The 18,410-nt window shown below is 35.2% G+C and overlaps 1 protein-coding gene across 2 annotated transcripts in view; it reads left to right on the forward strand.

Moving 5' to 3' along the window:
* Positions 1-18,410, forward strand: part of Ptp36e (protein tyrosine phosphatase 36E) — a 68,872-nt gene that overhangs the window by 9,027 nt on the left and 41,435 nt on the right. For both annotated transcript variants that reach the window (XM_083042735.1, XM_083042736.1), the window contains exon 2: positions 6,157-6,433. In XM_083042735.1, coding sequence (XP_082898861.1) covers positions 6,157-6,433 — 277 coding nt within the window. The remainder of the gene's footprint in view (positions 1-6,156; positions 6,434-18,410) is intronic.

Consider the following 18,410-nt stretch of genomic DNA (forward strand, 5'->3'; position numbering starts at 1 on the left):
ACATTTGATGTTTTTATACAGTCAGCTGTAAAATTATGGCAGCGCGATAGTTCGAGAGAGGATCTCGCGTTTCTTCTTATACAGGGCGACAAATAAGAACCACGAAAGTTTTGTCAGGGCACGTTCGCGAATGTAAATAGAAGAAACGCAAATGGGAGCAATTATAATCCTCGCCTGAGCGCCAAGCAAAACTTCGAGTTTCATTTAAATTTACAAAAGGAGTGCTGCTTCAAGCAGGAACCGAAGACCTTGCAAAATTCACTTACAAAAATGAGTTAGTTTGCAAAATAAATTTTTCTGATTTTTTATGCGTTGAAAAATTGAATTTTTTTTAGAAGTATAATGGAAAAGCTTTTTCTTGAAATCGAAATTGGAATTCATATACGATAGAGTTTTTCGTAAACTTTTTTTTATTAGATCGACGAAAGTTATTAAAAGCAGGCAAAGTATATGCAAAAAATTAATTAATCCAACTCGCGTATTTTCCTAGAGTCTCTTCCGGGTTGAAGAAATACGCCCGATGGCGCAGTATGTTGCATACATGAATAATTCATCGAAAAGTTAAATCACGAGACACCGAATTAAATTTAATCAACGAGCAAATATAACAGAGTTATGTATATAATGCACACTAATAATAGTAATGATAAATTACTAGAACAATACACGAATATGAAGAAATTAATCTTGAAAAAAGGATTGCGTAACATCCGGTATGCGGTTGCGAAAGTCATAATGATCCAACTGTGTGAGAGAGTGAGAGAGAGAGGAGGGGAAGGATGGAGAACCATCTTAGAGTCGGTGTTTTGCGAGTATTTTTGTACCACCGTTCTCTCCTTCACCCCGTCTAGTCGTCAGACGATAAAATAAAGTCGGGGATTCCTAAAGAAGCGAACGGTATATTGTTAAGCAAGAAATCGTATATCTTGGCGAAGGAATATAAAGGACAGAGAGACGGCGCGGTTTTCTCGCCCTTCTATACGTCCGCCCTCAACGAAATGATGGCTCGTCTGGTATTAAGTACTTTTGAGTTCAAATTTATTACCCATCTTTTTATGAACGCGAGACAAAACGCGATCAAGTACATCCATCGAATAATTTATCGCGAACAATAGACATTTCAACGAAACTTGTTTAAGCGCCGATGGTGATCAGTGATGCGTAAGCAAAAAATTCATCATTTAATTAAGTTAGTAGCGCCATTAATAATTGCAGTTAATATGTTATCAAAGATCAATATCTAGATATATAGCTCGACAAAATGCATTGTTAGCTTTTTCCATTCGATCGAGCATAATCTTTGCTGCTTAATTATTAATTGATTTAGCTATGGGGGCGCGATCCGAAATTCAAATATATATATATATATATATATATGTATATAGATAGAAATAAATTGTTATTTCTAGTTTTCGGTCAATTAAGCAAGTAAAGAGCCGTTTTCTTTCATAATATATGTACTATAATCATTAATTATATAGTATAGTCATTGGCTAGCACGTAATTATTTTTCTACATTCTAATCAATATATTTACATATATGTGTAACGAAAAAAACGAATATTTTTCTCTCTGAACCAATTTATAAAAATGTTTCTCTCTAAAAAAATTAATAAACACCAGATGGAAAATTTTATTGAATTTTATATATATATATGCACGATATATATATATATATTTTTTTTTATCTACACTTTGCGCAAATCGGATTGCTTTGACGCATATATTTGCATTCGAAGTTCGATCAAACGAACATATATATACAATCGCTGTTTAATTGCACACGCGATTAAACGATATTCTGTCATTTTGGATTTTTGTGTATTCGATCGCGTTCAACTTGGCAGAAAAATTACGAAAGAGCTCGCGAAATCAAATTCAATCGCAACGAAGCGATTCTAACTTCCTCGAGAACACACATACGCCACATACGTACGGACAGGCAACGTTAGAATTGTTCCACCCCATTACAACGGAGATCCATCATCGGACGCGACGGTGACGGATTAAACCTCGCGAGTATCGGCGCGACGTATAATTCGATAATTATACGGCGGAGATCGTTACATGTCGCACACACCGATCGATCGAAACTTTTCGAGCGACCGAGATCGAACGGTTTCTCGAGATGCGCGAAGAAAAAAATTTGCCTCAGTTGCGTTAATTTAAATACTTTTATAAGAAACCGTACTGTCTCCTTTTCGCCATTCTTCTCTTCTCTCTAACTTCTTCAATTTCTTTGCGATAAATTGAGAGACGCTGTGTCAAGTCTACAATAAATAATGCTTCCGTCAAAGTTGTACCTAAACCCCATGTTGTTATCTTAAAAAAATATTAACACTTTTTAGAAACGCACATATACATTAAAATTACATATACATGTATAAATTTCTTTTATAAATTATTTGGAATTATTGTAATCATTGTTTGTTTTACATTTAATTATTCTATATCTCTTTAATTAATATATACATATACATATAATATATAGGAGCTAATAAAAAATGTAATTTATAGAACTTAAATATTTAAGTTGTATGAATTATATTTTTTATTAACTCCTTTGATTTGTGCGTTTCTCTGAAAAATTCGATTTGATTGATATAAGCGGGAGAACGCATGGTCGTTATTGTATATGTGTACACTGACGATCTCGTTATTACCCGTTGACGCGCATGTTTTCGCCTTGAAAGATTTTAATAGATTAAAATACTTTGAGCAATTTGCATGAGAGATTTATTACACAGCTTCGCGAGAAATGTCGTCCTCGCAAATTGTTTCCCTTAGAAGCCGCGCGTGTTTCCTCGTCGAAGTAATCCGAGCTATCCTGCGCATTAGCGGAAAATGAATAAGAGAAATTCAGCACTACATTGGGGAAATAAATAGTTTCCGCACCTTGTGCTAATTGCATGTGCATAATAGTTCAATTCCATCGTATAGTAGCAGTTGCAAGTCCGCGAGATAGTTTTTCTGAATTCTTTTGCGTGCGGAAATTGTTTTAAAATAAATAAAAATAAACTTTAAAAAAAGTCTTTCTTATGTGAACAAAGACTTGTCAGAGATGCGTTAGAAGTGTAAAATAATAAAAAGTATTTATAAGATTTAAATATATTAAATATGTTCAAAAATAAAAGAAAAAAAAAAAAAAGAATTAATTTACTATAAAGGGCATTATAAGAATAGCATTTGTAATTATATTCTTACTTTGTTAATCGACACTCCATCCATCTTCTATATTTAAAAAATTATGTTAGATTCAGAGTAAAGTAACTTTTAATAGTATTATTTCTCGGATTTTCCTGCATGCAAATGCGATTAAAAGTACATCGTTGCTAATAGAAACCGGAAAAACATGGACGGCATTTACTTGAATGAAAATGTAAAATGAATGAACAAAACCATCATAAAATATTATCTTGTCAATAGACTCTATAATAAGAATAAGAAATATGTGTTTTGGCAGTAAAATTGCCAAAAATTTTGTAAAATGAAAATTTAATATAATTTTAATCAATATCTTGCAAAATGTTTTAAAATTTTATATATCTAGGCCCGTATTATGAGCTCACATTTATCTCTAAATGTACCTCTAAAGTTAGAGGTGTCTCTAAAGTTAGAGAGGCCCGTATTATGAGCTCAGATGTACCTCTAAATGTATCACGATAAATGTGGCGATATTATGAGCGCACATCTATCTCTAGATGTGTCTCTAAACGTATCACGATAAATGTGGCGATATTATGAGCGCACATCTATCTCTAGATGTGTCTCTAAACGTGTCACGATAAATGTGGCGATATTATGAGCGCACATTTAGCGGATCACCTAGAGGAAATCGCCTAAAAAACCTATTTTGTACCACATTTATAGCACATTTATGCTACTTTCGATAAATGTGCCCTTAGGTACATTTATTTGCGTCTCTAACTTTAGAAGCACATCTAAGAGATATATGCGTGTCTCTAAAGTTAGAGACGCAGATGAATGTACGACTAAAGTCAGTTTATCTGCATCTCTAACTTTAGAGACACATCTAACAATAAGAGATAGATGTAAGCTCTAAATGTGCGATAAATATATGATTGATTTTAGGTGTACATTTATCTGCGCCTCTAACTTTAGAGGTACATCTAGAGATAGATGCGAGCTCATAATACGGGCCCTAATCTTTATGTATAAATTTATTTTATAAATTATTTGGAAATTACTGTAATCATTGTTTGTTGTATTTAATTAATCTATATCTGTTTAATTAATATATACATACATATATAAATTAATTAGATACGCGTTATTTATAATTAAATATAACAAAAATTAGCACGTTAAAAATTTTGTATGACTTTCTACTGTTGCAGATCGAAACTAAATACTTTTGTAATTTAAATATTAACATAAGTATTAATTTTTGGTCACACTTTGTGAGAATAATAATTTCAGAGAAAATGTAGTCTACCAAAATTAGATACATCAATGAAATGTAATGAGTGCTTACTACAATTTCAAAGATATTCTCGAAACCTTAGCAGTACAATAATTATTCTCTTATGACGTTTCATTATTCCGAATTATCGGTTAAACTTAGTCGTCGGATTAAAATTAAATGACACTGGCACTTTTTTAACTCATTAACGCTGCTTTTAGTGTCCGAGAGAGCGAGGGCACGTGTAAGAGGTTATTAACTTATTACGATGTAGCGATAAATATAGTCGTCGGGGAAACACGCAGGAGAACACGACGCGCAATCTCCCGTGTCACGTTGTCAGCTGACCGTACTGGTCGTCTCTATTCTCTGTCATGTCGCGTGAAATGTAGTCAATCGGGAGGCTGAGATCGCTACTAGCTTTAGACGCTTGTCTGCGAAATTCGGCGGAAACTCGCTCGAGAAAAAAAAAGGAATCTTCCGGAAAATGATTAAGAATAATAAACCCGTTCATCGCGAGAGGATGCGTAATTACGTCGTCGAAAGCGTCTTTAAGTCCTGTCGCAGTTAGTAGCTAGAATCGTCGCTAGAAATATATGTTCTCCGAGAAATGCGAGATTACAACACGCTTCATCTCATCACCGTTTCGGTTGATGCTTTTCGCTTTCTTGTGGTCGCTTTCGTCAGCGTCATTCGGTATGCTCCAGGATGAATTGCGATGAATCGCAACGAGGACAATGATAATCCTCTGTAAAACAGTGTGCATGACATACAAACAATGCCGCTTAACGTTAGGCTCTCGGACATACAAGCTGTCCGGATGTAAATATTGAAGAAGGATTAATATTCGATAACCTTTTTTTCGATGTTTACTTTTCTTGTTCGCGCAAGTACAAACGAAAACACATATGCATTAAGATTCAATGTATTTATATCAATTATATATTTTTAATTATATTAACTATATTTAATTTTATGAAATGCTTCTAAATTCTGTGCTATTTTGAAAGCCATCTAATCAAGTGTGCATATAAGGGGATAAATTAGTAATATTAAAGAAGCAGAGTATCGTTACAAATATACATAGAGTTAGAAAAAATTTTGAAATAAAAAATAAGAAAAAAGATAAATTATTTTTAATAAATAAATAAAAAGTTAGAATAAATTTTTTCTTCCATTTCTCGCGTGCAGTTTCTCTGTTATTCGCTCGTGTAAATATCGGCTTGTATCTGTTTTAGCTCAGTCTAAATAGATATAATTTCTAGTTTATTAATTTTTATTAATGTCCCTCCCTTTGTCGATCACTTTTTACAGAACATGTCGTCTCTACGAACGCAGTCGAAGATTCTATGTATTTATATCAATTATATATTTTTAATTATATTAACTATATTTAATTTTATGAAATGCTTCTAAATTCTGTGCTATTTTGAAAGTCATCTAATCAAGTGTGCGTATAAGGGGATAAATTAGCAATATTAAAGAAGCAGAGTATCGCGTTACAAATATACATAGAGTTAGACAAAATTTTGAAATAAAAAATAAAAGAAAGATAAATTATTTTTAATAAATAAATAAAAAATTAGAATAAATTTTTTCTTTCATTTCTCGCGTGCAGTGTTATTCGCTCGTGTAAATATCGCTTGTATCTGTTTTAGCTCAGCCTAACAGATATAATTTCTAGTTTATTAATTTTTATTAATGTCCCTCTCTTTGTCGATCACTTTTTACAGAACATGTCGTCTCTACGAACGCAGTCGACCGGGGGTGGCGGCGTTCTCGGTTTGAGCAGCGTCGGTTCCGATCGCACGGGGGCAACCTCGATCGCCGCCGGTTCCCACTCGCATTCCCACTCGCACAGGAAGCACCAGCATCATCACAGGAGCAGAAGCGCGCCCCGAGCGCCTGAGAAACCGCCTAGAAAGCGTCACCTAAATCCTGGACAGAGTCTCGCCTCCATTCCCAGTCAGATCAAGTTGTCTATGCTGAACAGCGGCCTCATCTCCTTCGGTGAGTCGACTACTCGATTCCGTTTTACTTAATGAATCACACCCCCTCCTGGGGCTCCAAGTTAATCCAGGACAATATTAATGACTGAGAGAGACTGAGAATTTCGCAGATAGAAAATCTGACGAGAGACGTTTCAACTTTCTTTCTCTCTCTATTCTTTTTTGTTATCTTGCGACTTACGCGCGAACTAAACGCCTTCGCGTTTACACGAACAAATTGCGAGCGATGAAATTTACACAGCACGAGCCGGAAAATAAATCGAAAAAAAATATTTGTGACGCTGGGTATCATATAGTTTGTGACATTTAATGATATTCTTTCATTAATGAATTATTGATGCGCGTATACGATATTAACTATATATACGCGTGTGCTTTATATATTTTTCATATCGGTTAAATTTATATTCACTCTCACGGCTATGAAATTGTCATGAATAAAGTATAATACAATAAAACGGCGAACAATAAATAAATGTTTCGTTGCGATCGAATGAAATGTGTTATTATGTTATCTTTATAAATACGAAACGCGCCGCATCATATTGTCGCGCTGAAATTATACAGATTTCCGCGTTCGCGTGTTATAAATACATTTTCAACGTTATATATATACGTCGAAATAAATTTTATGGATTCAGGCCGTAGAGAATCTGAAGGCTTCACTTAACGACTGCTCAATTGACACTCGGCGAAGAACATCAGGCGCATAATTCAATGAAGCTGTGAAACGCTCCCTCGAGGCCTTTAGAGGCGTATTAGAAGCTTTTAGCGTCGAGCTGACTGTTTCATTTTACTCGTTGAAGTATCGTTTTACAAAACTTTTCCGTTTCGTGCATTTTGCATTTCGCGCGAATGCAATAAAAAATAGGAAAATCTATATATTCTCTTTCTCCTTCACAACACGATTGGCTCTCTCTTGCAAATTACTTCAATTCTTTTTTGTTTTAATTTCCGAACTTTAACTTCGCGAACCGGAAAAATCGAAGCATTATACTCTTTCTCGCTGGCCTTCCGATTCTAGACTCTCGAGACTCAATGTACTTTAAATATTTTCGGAACTCTCGAGACCTTCGCGCTAAAACTTAGTCTTCGAGAGATCGAAGAGACAAAAATTCTCGTAACTCCGAGGAGTTTCGCGTTCTATTAGGGATTTTGCGAGATCGCCAAAAGAGAAAAAATTCGCGATTCAATTTTAAAAAGGTTTGAGAAACGAGCTATGCTGTAGGAATGCTCAGCAATATTGTCGGAAAGAGTTCAGACGGTATCTCCGCGAATAATTCTTTCGAATGGTAATCATTAACGTCTGACTGGATTTTAAAGCGCTCTTCAATATTTTTTCGCTGATATGCGGTGGATCTCGCTCTGTCGATCTGAATAGCAAATCTGGCATCATTAGCAAGTCAATACGTACACATACGTAAACATCGATAATCCTATAGTAGATCGTATGCTGCCTCTTGATCCACGTGATGACGTCTGAGGTATCTTTTGAATTCCGTAAGTGAAGTATGTAATGCAAACATCGAGCAGAGAAGCTTTCTCGAACAGAATGGACCATCGTTACATTAATGCAACATTGTTTAAATCATATATAAAAGCCCTTTCATGCAGCAAACCAGTTAGTTGAGTAATATCGAAAGGAAAATAATAACAATTCAATACATGCAACGCGTTCAAGAATTTATCGAAATAACACGTGACGACTAATTGATCACAAAGACAAATCGTAATAATAACGCAGTGCAAATATTCGCAATTTAACTTTGATTAATTTGCAAAAATTTGTTTTACATTTCGCGCAGTGAGCTCGGAGATTCCGAGAAGCAAAATGCGTGTTAGAATTACATTGTCAATAATGTCAATTGTTTGTGAGAGACGCTAGCTAGAGTATATATTTGTTATACTCCAATAGTGTGTCCTTACGAATCGCTGCATCGCAGGAGGAAGATAAACATTCGGCGCCGGAAATTTCATTTTCCAAGAGCGTAGAGGGAAAAAGATGGAAAGAGAGATAGAGAAAGAGGCGGGAAGGCTGTTTATTCTCAGGTGTAATCAGACGAATGACGTATCTGCCTTGACACCTGCCATCGTCACGCAAGAAACCAATTAATGCGGGCGTTCCTTCACCCACGATAGGGTAGATAGCGCTTTAATGGGTCATTAAAGGACCGACTGACAATGAGCGTTATACGTATATATTGTCGCGGAGAATAAAAAACTGTTAAAAGCTTACGTTTAAGCTTACGTTTAACCGGATAGAGGATCATTTATATTTTCTCGCTTTCATCACCAAACAGGTTTTTTCAATGATTTTTTTTCCAATGAATAAACATTTCCCGTTGTCGATGCACGTGAATGGCGTTGTCATTTTATTCGAGCGGACAATGTGGCCGAGACGCGTTAATCATTGTTTGAGACAATAACACTGCCAGTTATACATATTTTCAATTGTCTCGCGTTTCCAGACGTGCATTTTTTACTTCCATACAAACAGGAATGTTCCCTAGAAAAATAATGGGATCTCCTTGAATGAGTAATGCGGAAAAAAGTAGATTACAAGAAAACAAAATTCTAATACATAAACATCGCGTGTTGAAAATACGATTAAAATCGATTAGGTGTGATAGTCGGTTGTCTTTTGTTGTCCGAAACGACGAATTTCTCGTCGGTATAAAGTGCCGATGCGTCTTGTATAGTTTTCAAAAAGATCGTAAGAGAAACGGGGTAAATCTCTCGTATCGGCTTTATTTTCAGAGATACGAGAGAGCCCTTGAGCATTATAAATGGCTTCATGCATTTTTACAGCGTTGTAATGAAAACTTTTCTCGTGCGGAGCGAGCGAGAATGAAATCGTACGACACGTGTGCGACATTCCATTTTATATCGTAAGGGGGACAGATATTTCTGATTAAATCACGGGTGTCTTTTATTCTGCGAGAGAAAGAGAAAGGGAGAAAGAGAGAGATAACGATTTAACGCTCTGCAATTTTAAATGACAGAGTTAGTTTATCCTGATTTACTTTTCACTATAAACGTGAATTAAATCATAAATATTTATTATTGTCATTATTGCAGCTCGTGTTTGATAAATTATAATATTGTTTGCTAATTGTAACCGACATGATTTATGATATAATTTTCGGCATCCCCATCCCAGAAGAACAGTGTAAACACTAAATTATAATTAATACATTATTCGTGTTTGTCGTACATTTTTTAATAACCTATATGACGCGGAAATTAATATATGCAACGCTCTCTGCAAATGTTAAAACAAAAACGAGTTATCCCTCTAACGCTTTATCGCGTCGAGTTCGCGTCTCGAAAATGTTTGGCTTCGATTTACGGATTATTCGGAGGAGGAAAGAGGCGGGCGAGAAGAATGTGTTGCGGTGAAGAGTAGCGGCGCATCTCAGATATTTTTAAACCGACGCATATATATGAGAGAGAGAGAGAGACGCACACCGACGAACTGCATAACATTCGGTGTGATGATGCCGCTGTCACACCGCGGCGAACAAAGTTAGTTGATCTTGACACAAATGCGAGCGACCCACTGCCACGAGCAAGTTGCGCCTTAGCATCTTCTCGTCATCGTCTTCGTCGCCGGAGGCGAGCCTCTTTCGCAACGGAAATAAAACGATGCTTTTCCGAGCTGACTCATCCGACCTACGTCCGTGAACCGGATACGAGGTGCAAACATGACGACTGCCACATTGCGTGACGACGACGACGACGAGGCTGGAATTTGTTGTAGCACTTGACCTCTCTTAGCGAGCTTTCAACACACATGTTATATGTACATGCATTTCGCGTGTGAATCGTCTTTCTTGATGAAATTCCTTTTTTTTAAATGAAACTCTTTAGTAAAATCGAGAGATCTATTACGGGGTGGATTAAGCACCTGTGCTCTTTTTTGTTATCTTTTTCACAACACCAAGAAACATACTAAATGGAGAAAGTTTACACGAGCAAAAAATTTATTTTGGTCTTTATTGACGTGAAAAAGTTTTCTCATTAATTTCTAAAAAGATCAGTGGTTCCGCATATAAGTATACATAATTAATAGTTCGTCGAGAAATTAATTACTAATTGAATTATTGAATTAGTAATTAATTTCGTAACTTTTTTCGAAAAGTGGCGCTTATTTCATGTATTATTTTTTAATCAAAAATTTTCAAAACTATGACATGATACCAGATTTCAAAGATCGGAATCGTAATAAAAAAATGTAAAAAAGTTACGGAAAATGATAATTCACTTTTTCCCATGTTTCTTTTGATTGAATCGTATCGTATGTATATATCGACATATTATATTTCGAACTATATTAGCGTGATATATATATAAGAAATAATTTACTGACAAACAATTCTCTACAATTCCAATACAAATAACGCGAGTAAACTCAATCTAATTATTGTGTATTTATCGGGTATCGAATCGGCCGCATAATCATACGCGGAAACGTGTATTATATACGGTCGAATGATATCCCGTCAGTGACACGAAGTAAACGATGCGTGGCATTGCGCGCATTAACTGATACTAGGATTTTATTTGCACATCCACTTAAACGAGAGAGTTTATCCTGACTAAATGCCCGCGTGGTCTGAAGCCTATTAACCCATTTTCCCTGGTGCGATATCGGCTGAAAAACAAGTCCACCGGATATCCACCTGCGAATGACAGAGAGGAAAAAACGTGCGTGACAAACAATTATCTTCCTGCCAAAATGGCAGATACGCAGAATATGCGAACGTAAAACGCATTTCTCACTTATACATATATATATATATATATATATATGTATATGCATTTTTTAAATGTTATTCTCTCAAAATTTTAAATACCGTGAAATCTCGTTTTGATCATCCAGTTTTGACAGAACGAATAATTTAATTTAAAAATTGTATTTGATATAATATAATATATAATATTATTTTATTATATAATATTAGTATTCTTTTTTTTAATTAATTATATTTTTATTCTTTTTATGAAATTTCCTGCAATTTCTATGTTACGCTTGGCAGATCTTTCGTCAAAATATAAATCTATAATAAATCTGATGCGCGGAGAGAGAAGATTTTCTTTCGAATAATTTCTCGTCGGAAATTGTCGGTCACTCGCGGATCTCACGATGCACACAACGTGCGTATATTACCCCGATAAGATCGATCGATTCTCTTTGCAAATTGGTAATTCTGATTACCGGACGTGATTGGATATCTATCCAATCGATGGCGGTGACGGGTGGCGCGTCAAATTAGCCGACTGCCGAAAATAACTCGGCAGCTCGGAAAATCCTTCCCCTTCCCTCCCCCGCGCATCTCTGCATCTCCCAAAGTTTTGCGGAACGCATGTATTTAGGACGTCGAGATAAAACGAAAATATATTTCTCTCGCCGGTGTACGCGGCTTCAAGAGCGATTTATAAATAAATCGTAGCCGGTTAAGGTTGCGTCGCGCTATACCTGAGATACACGACGATTATTTCGCGCCAATCTTCGCGAAATAAAATAAAACACGCGGCCGCGGTTTTTACGAGTCATCGAGATTCGTTGCGCTTATTATTTCTATAATATGTATATTTTTTTAATTTTTTTCCACGGATAATGTACGTGTGGATATAGATACGATAAAGTTGGAGTTTATAACGTGGAGAGCATCCTCTCGCGAACTCTATTGTTTTTCTCAAAACGAGGAAAATAGTGATCTTCGACTCCGCCACTCGACGGCTCGCTTATGACACGAGATGCGTTTCCCACGTGCGACATTCTCGTTGCTCATTTTTTTCCTCTCTCTCTCTTTCACGCTCTTTGTGGTGGGAATCGCGGGTGGTTGTTAAGCACCCTCGCGTTTATATTTACCTACCTACGGCGCGGCATCTCGCACTTTATTCGTGCCACCTGTTATTCCGCCGCATTTCGGTCGTTCGGCGGAAAGAATCGCGCATTCCAGGAATTCCCGACGCGTTTGTAACGCGGAATTTCCAAGAGAGGAGGGGCACACCTACCTACACCTATCTACCTATCCCGCTGAAATGGGTGTGTATGTGTGCGTTGGTGTGTCACATTGTCGGCGCCCAATGCTAAATGCGAACTTGTCGTGGCGCCAAGCAAGGCCAATTGCTGCATAATACCTGAAAGCTCGGAGTCGGTCGTTACCGACATAATGGCGGGTGCTCGCCATCTCATCGGCGACACGTTTTCCCCGATTGTCACGTAAATTGAGGCTGGGAGGAGCTTTATTCGCATCCCTGGTGCAAATGCGATAAACCCTCGATACGATCTTCAAATGGACGGAAAATTATATTTCACATTTTTCATCTCTCAAAGGCTCGTCAAGATTAGAATATTGCATCGATACTGATTAATTAATCTTTCGCTCTCTTTCTCGTTCTCTTTTACGCGCACATATATGAAAATTGAAAAAAAAAGTATTAAAATATTTAAAAAATTTTTTATATTTTAATACTTTTTTACATTGTTACTCGTCGAGAATTCAATTTGTTATGGAAATAAACTACAAAGAAAAAAAGAGAAGTTCTTCTTTTTTCCATCTTTTTTCTTTTGACATTACTTGATACATTTCGCGCATAATTCTTGTTTTATCGAACTTTTACACGCGGTTGACAATAAAGTCGCAGAACTCACCCCTACGAGCTTCGCAGAATGCCTGAGAATTTTTCTTGTCAGTAATCGATATCTTTTCCTCGACGAACAAAGCATCGGATGTAAGTCCGATACATATTCGTGCGATAGACGTAATATCGAACGAATGCAGGAAGTTGATACCGAGTTGCGTTCGATGACAAGATATAGACGGTGTGTATGTGTATATGTATGTGTTTGTGTGCGCATAGAGAATTGTCCCGTCGAACTTACGGAAGTCGAGGCATCTATGTCTATTGCCACGACTACGTCCACACACAGTTTGGTTCATTGTACTTGTCAGACTTCAGCAACCGCGGCTGCAATAGCGCACGAGAGTATAGACGTTCAACACCCGCGTCCAATGTAACGAACTTCAATAATTGTAATGCAGATTCTGCATGTTATATTGTCGCCACGAAACAATATCATTGGTATTTCAGGTTTTAAATGCCATAACGGGTCACTGCATACGCGCTCTCTTCAAGTTAAAGTCGTATTATACGATATTAGTCGCGCAATAATAGTCGGTGTACTAATATTATTTTAATGGAAAGCAATAATATATTTCATTGTATTAAATATAGATATAAAGATATTATATACAATTGCAAATAAAATATGTATGTATAAAGCACTAGCGGATCCTGACGTCGATAATGGGGGGGAGGGGGGGGGGTTGCAAAATTATTTTATTTAATATTTTTGGTTTCATGATTAGATTTATTTATTCCAGGATCAACGACGTCGATAGCTCTTTAATGTTTATTTTTCTTTACTTATATTTTTTAAACAAATTCAGCAAAACTGTTATTTCTTTTAATTTCCAAGGGGGGTTTTTTAACCCCCCCCTCCCCCCAGGATCTGCTAGTGGTATAAAATATCCCGTAATAAGTGCAATAGAGGGAAGAGAATAAATCTACATGTAAAAAAATAAATCGAAAGTATATGGAATAAATTTTTTTCGTATGAAGCTTTAGTTTTGACGAAATTAAAAATTGGTAAATTAATAACATATTACTTTTTTTTTAAACTTGAATGCTCTCTACCAATTTTGTTTTATACATTATCAAATTTATTTCGACAGTCGTGATTAAAAGATGGTATTGAAAAATAAAAATTAGATATCTAAATACTTTATATAATTTATTTTAAGAGCGTAAATTAAAAATATTATAAATTGTCTTACTAAATGAAATATGTTATACTTTTATATTTATATATTAATAATTGACAAAGAGCTATGACTCAAGATTATTAAGGCATTATTTAAATTTAAAAAGGTGTAAATATGCTATCAATTTTCCAAATTTTGATATCAATTTTCTTGGAGATAAATCTTTATATAAAAAAATTTTATTAAAAATTTTTGGCTTTTTATATAGAATTATCACCCCTTCTCTTGTATTATCAGTTACGAAACTCTAATATATACATATATATTTAATAGAAAAAGAGGACAAGAGAGAAAACAATAGGAGAGAACCTTAATCAAGCTCGTTTGTCACCATTAATAAAGTGTATCGACTCAGATATATGGCGACAAGAACGTATATGCTTGCCAGCCGATAATTGATCGAATCATATCGAGCGATCGCGAAGTGAAACATATATATCACGTTGCATCCGCGTACAATTTCGATCGGAAATTCTGACTCCTGTTCGGCCTCGCGCGCGCGATAATAAAGCCGCTGATTGCGAAATCAAATTAAATCGCGCACAAGCGCAATTCGATCGTTCAATCTAGCCTGAAGGCGTTGTGGATACGCGCGAATTTCATGGGAACGAAATTATCGCGTGACTTTATGTTTTCATTTAAACGCGCGAGCACTAATCTGGTCAATTTGCGGCTAATAATTGCAAGTATAATTTTATCAGTGACAATTTGAATTTTTTCGTTATATTAATCTTGTTGTAATCGTGTAAATAAATGTAAAAAATTAAAATCCGATTAAATAAATATTAAAACTAAAGAATTACGAATTAATAACGTTTTAGTATAGTTTACGTTATAATACATTATTGTTATGCATGAATAATTGTCATACCGTGATATATTAATTTAAAAACGAGGAGAGCAATTAAATGATCATTTCTAACAAAGAAAAGATAATCAAAGCGACATAAGTCTTTTAAACTGACATAACTCTGAGATAACATCTTTTAGTAATTGAGTGCAGTATTTTATTAAAGTTGGTCCATTTAATTTCTCACTCATTAAAAATCTATGATTTTTATGTTTGCTATTCATTTACATGCTAAATCAACTTATATCAAGAATATTTTTAAAACTCAAAGTTTTTTATTTGATTTTTTTATTTTCTTTACTGGATTACATAATTTAAATAAATAGTGCGATAGTGCTTTTTTTGAAAATGTTATGTTATATTTTATAATGTTAGTGGATTTCTAAATCTATTTGATATTTACTTTTAATCCTTATGTTCAATTTAAAAAAATTAGTTTTTCTCACATCTTAATTTTCATAATGTTTCAAGAAGTTAAAATTATGTTATTAAAATTGTGATAAAATTTGATACGGAGCAATATATAATCAATAAAAATCTGTAGAAATTACTTACGCGACGAAATTACCTCACAATATTAGTTCTATTAACAAGCATTATTTTTTTAATACTACAATACGATAAAAAAATGAGCGTGGATTTCTTCGCGAATCATCCTGTATCCACGATAACCCGAGAATCGCTTACAATCGCTTACAATCAATAGAAAGACCTCGCTTTGGGGGACTAGCAACAAAGGGTCAATTAAAAATTCTCTTTGTCGGAAGCATCTTGCCTTTCTACGCGAAAACCACGATTTTAAAGCGGACTTTTATACCTTTTCCTTTGCCTTTTTCCATCATAAGTCGATCCACATAATTTGATCTTCTATTTTCACTTCTTATCTCTCTCCCTCATTGTCTCTTTGTTTCTCTTTTGCTCTGACAGATATCTCTTTTGAATATTGCTTGGATACGTCGGCCTCTTTACAAGATAAAATTCAAGACGTTTTCTCATTGTGAAGTACGTCTTAACTTTTCATGAGTCGCTCGTAACGTTATAATTTTCGCCCCGAGAGTGCTCGTAATCCGCAATAGCCTGTTATTCCTCCTCGTTGTGATATATAAATTTGCGCATTTTCCGCTCGTTACATTATGTGTCTTTCTGCCTTTAATCATGTCGATCGCACAATTATTAAAAAAATATGATACTTTGAAGTAGCTTTCTAATCTTTCTAAACGTTTGTTTAACTCTACTTATATATTAGGTATATCTATTCTGTTCGTTTCCTACGCACATTTATTTATTTACTTTAAGTTCAAATAAAAGTTCATATATTTTAATCAAACACAAAAAGAATATCCGTTTTTAGAAATATTAAGAGAGTTATATTTCTCTCTTATAGAATTATTATATTTTAAAAGTAAAAGTGATCTAAATAGACCTAAATATAACATTGGATATATTATATGTAATTATTATTGATTAGAGATATATATTATAAATAAGATATTTATGTATATATGTATATACATATATATATATATATATATATATATATATATATATAATAAAACTTAAATTGTATTAAAAAATTGGAAAGAAATTTAGTTGGCAGAATAACGGATCAAATATATTCACGATTTTCCTATTATATGCCTATCGCATCTGAGTTACAAAACAGTGGCCATCCGTTCTCGCCACCCTTGAGAGCATCGTTGCCCGGAGACTCTTGTTAAATCCAGATTCACTGACCCGCGCACTGACCTTAATTTCATCAAACTCGCTATTTGACCTCTATTTCCAAGCTCGTTTCGTTAAGGTCCTATTCTAAGGTCCTGGAAGGATTCTAGAAGATATTCTCTTCTCTCGCGTGGAGCGCATAATAATGTCTCCAAGGGATCGTATCGAGCCGCTTTGTAGCTCGTTAATATCCTCTCGATATCCCCTCATCTCGTCTTGATGTTCGAGTTAAACGACAAAGCGCTCGCGATAAGGATCAAATCTGCGCGTATATTTCGCCCTAGTAAAATTGCAATATTCAACATATTTATCGCGTGTATTAATCGATATGCAAAAATGTGCTTATAGATGCAAAATTCAAAATGATAATACACAAAAGCTCATTAATCAACACAGAGGGCTCGAGAATAAAATTAGTTTAATCCATAATTGTCGAAATGAGAATAGCGTAACAAGTCTCTTTTCACAACGATCGGGTTTCTAGTGAAATTTCAGGGCGATATTTTCCCTGGTAGAGTTTACAGAAACGTCTATCAAACTTTTTTTTGCCGCAATACATCACCAGAGAAACTACCATTAATCTTCAGCGTACCAGACGCATACAATAACCGAAGCTCGAAATGGACTATGCGCTTGTGTTTTAACGCGAAAAGTACTGAAAAGCTTGAGAGCGCAAAGGTAAAGCTTGAGAGCGCAAAGGTTAATCTTGGATTACAAATCTACATGTAACGCATTGACGCGTGTACGTTGCATATAAATAAGGGAAAAATCGATTCGAGAAATAACTCAAATAGATAACCGACGTCGAATGATCATCAATTTAAAATATAATAACGCTAATTCCTTTCTAACTCTCTCGTCAACAGGAAATAATTTTCAGGCAGGTCCGAATAACGCTATCTGTCAAACTGTCGAGCGTTATTTCGCGATTCACGATCTTAATCACGACTTCTCGTCTCGTCGCGTAAGTTTCGCGAGATTGTACTTTTTTCTTTTTTGTCGTCAATTATTTTTTTCCGGCGCGTGTAATATCGTTCGTCGATTGTATCTTTTTATTGCCATATCAAGGGAGCGGCGGACCCAGGGAACGAAAGAAGATATTAGAACTTTAAATTGCTCTGACTGCATTAGATGATCTCGGAGGAAGGATATTCCTCTCTCTCTCTCTTTCTCTCTCTTTTTTTTCTACCAAGATTTTCTCAGTCGGAGAAAATCATAGAAATTGGCGAAGGTTAAACGGCAATGTATGCAAATGTCCTACGGTGAATTGATGAAAGCAGATTACTCCCGCGAGAGAGCGTGTAGCTAATTCAAGAACACGTGTAATCCACGCGAATTTGAGGCAAAACATGAAGAAAAATCACTCCGTCCTCCTAAATCCGGTGGGGAATAATAATTTTACAAATTTTCACGAATTCATGATTAATAATTTATCTGATTGTGAGATAAAGGTACGACCATCTTTTTCTAATTGACAGCGATATTATATAAACTGACAAAATCCGACGCGATTTGGCTTGAAATATTTTAGCTCCGTTATTTTCCTGCGCCCTTGTTTCTTTCCATCTAAG

Source organism: Prenolepis imparis, unplaced genomic scaffold (assembly GCF_030444845.1).
Source record: "Prenolepis imparis isolate NDT839.2.m4 unplaced genomic scaffold, iyPreImpa1.0 SCAF_7, whole genome shotgun sequence".
Classification (NCBI taxonomy): domain Eukaryota; kingdom Metazoa; phylum Arthropoda; class Insecta; order Hymenoptera; family Formicidae; genus Prenolepis; species Prenolepis imparis.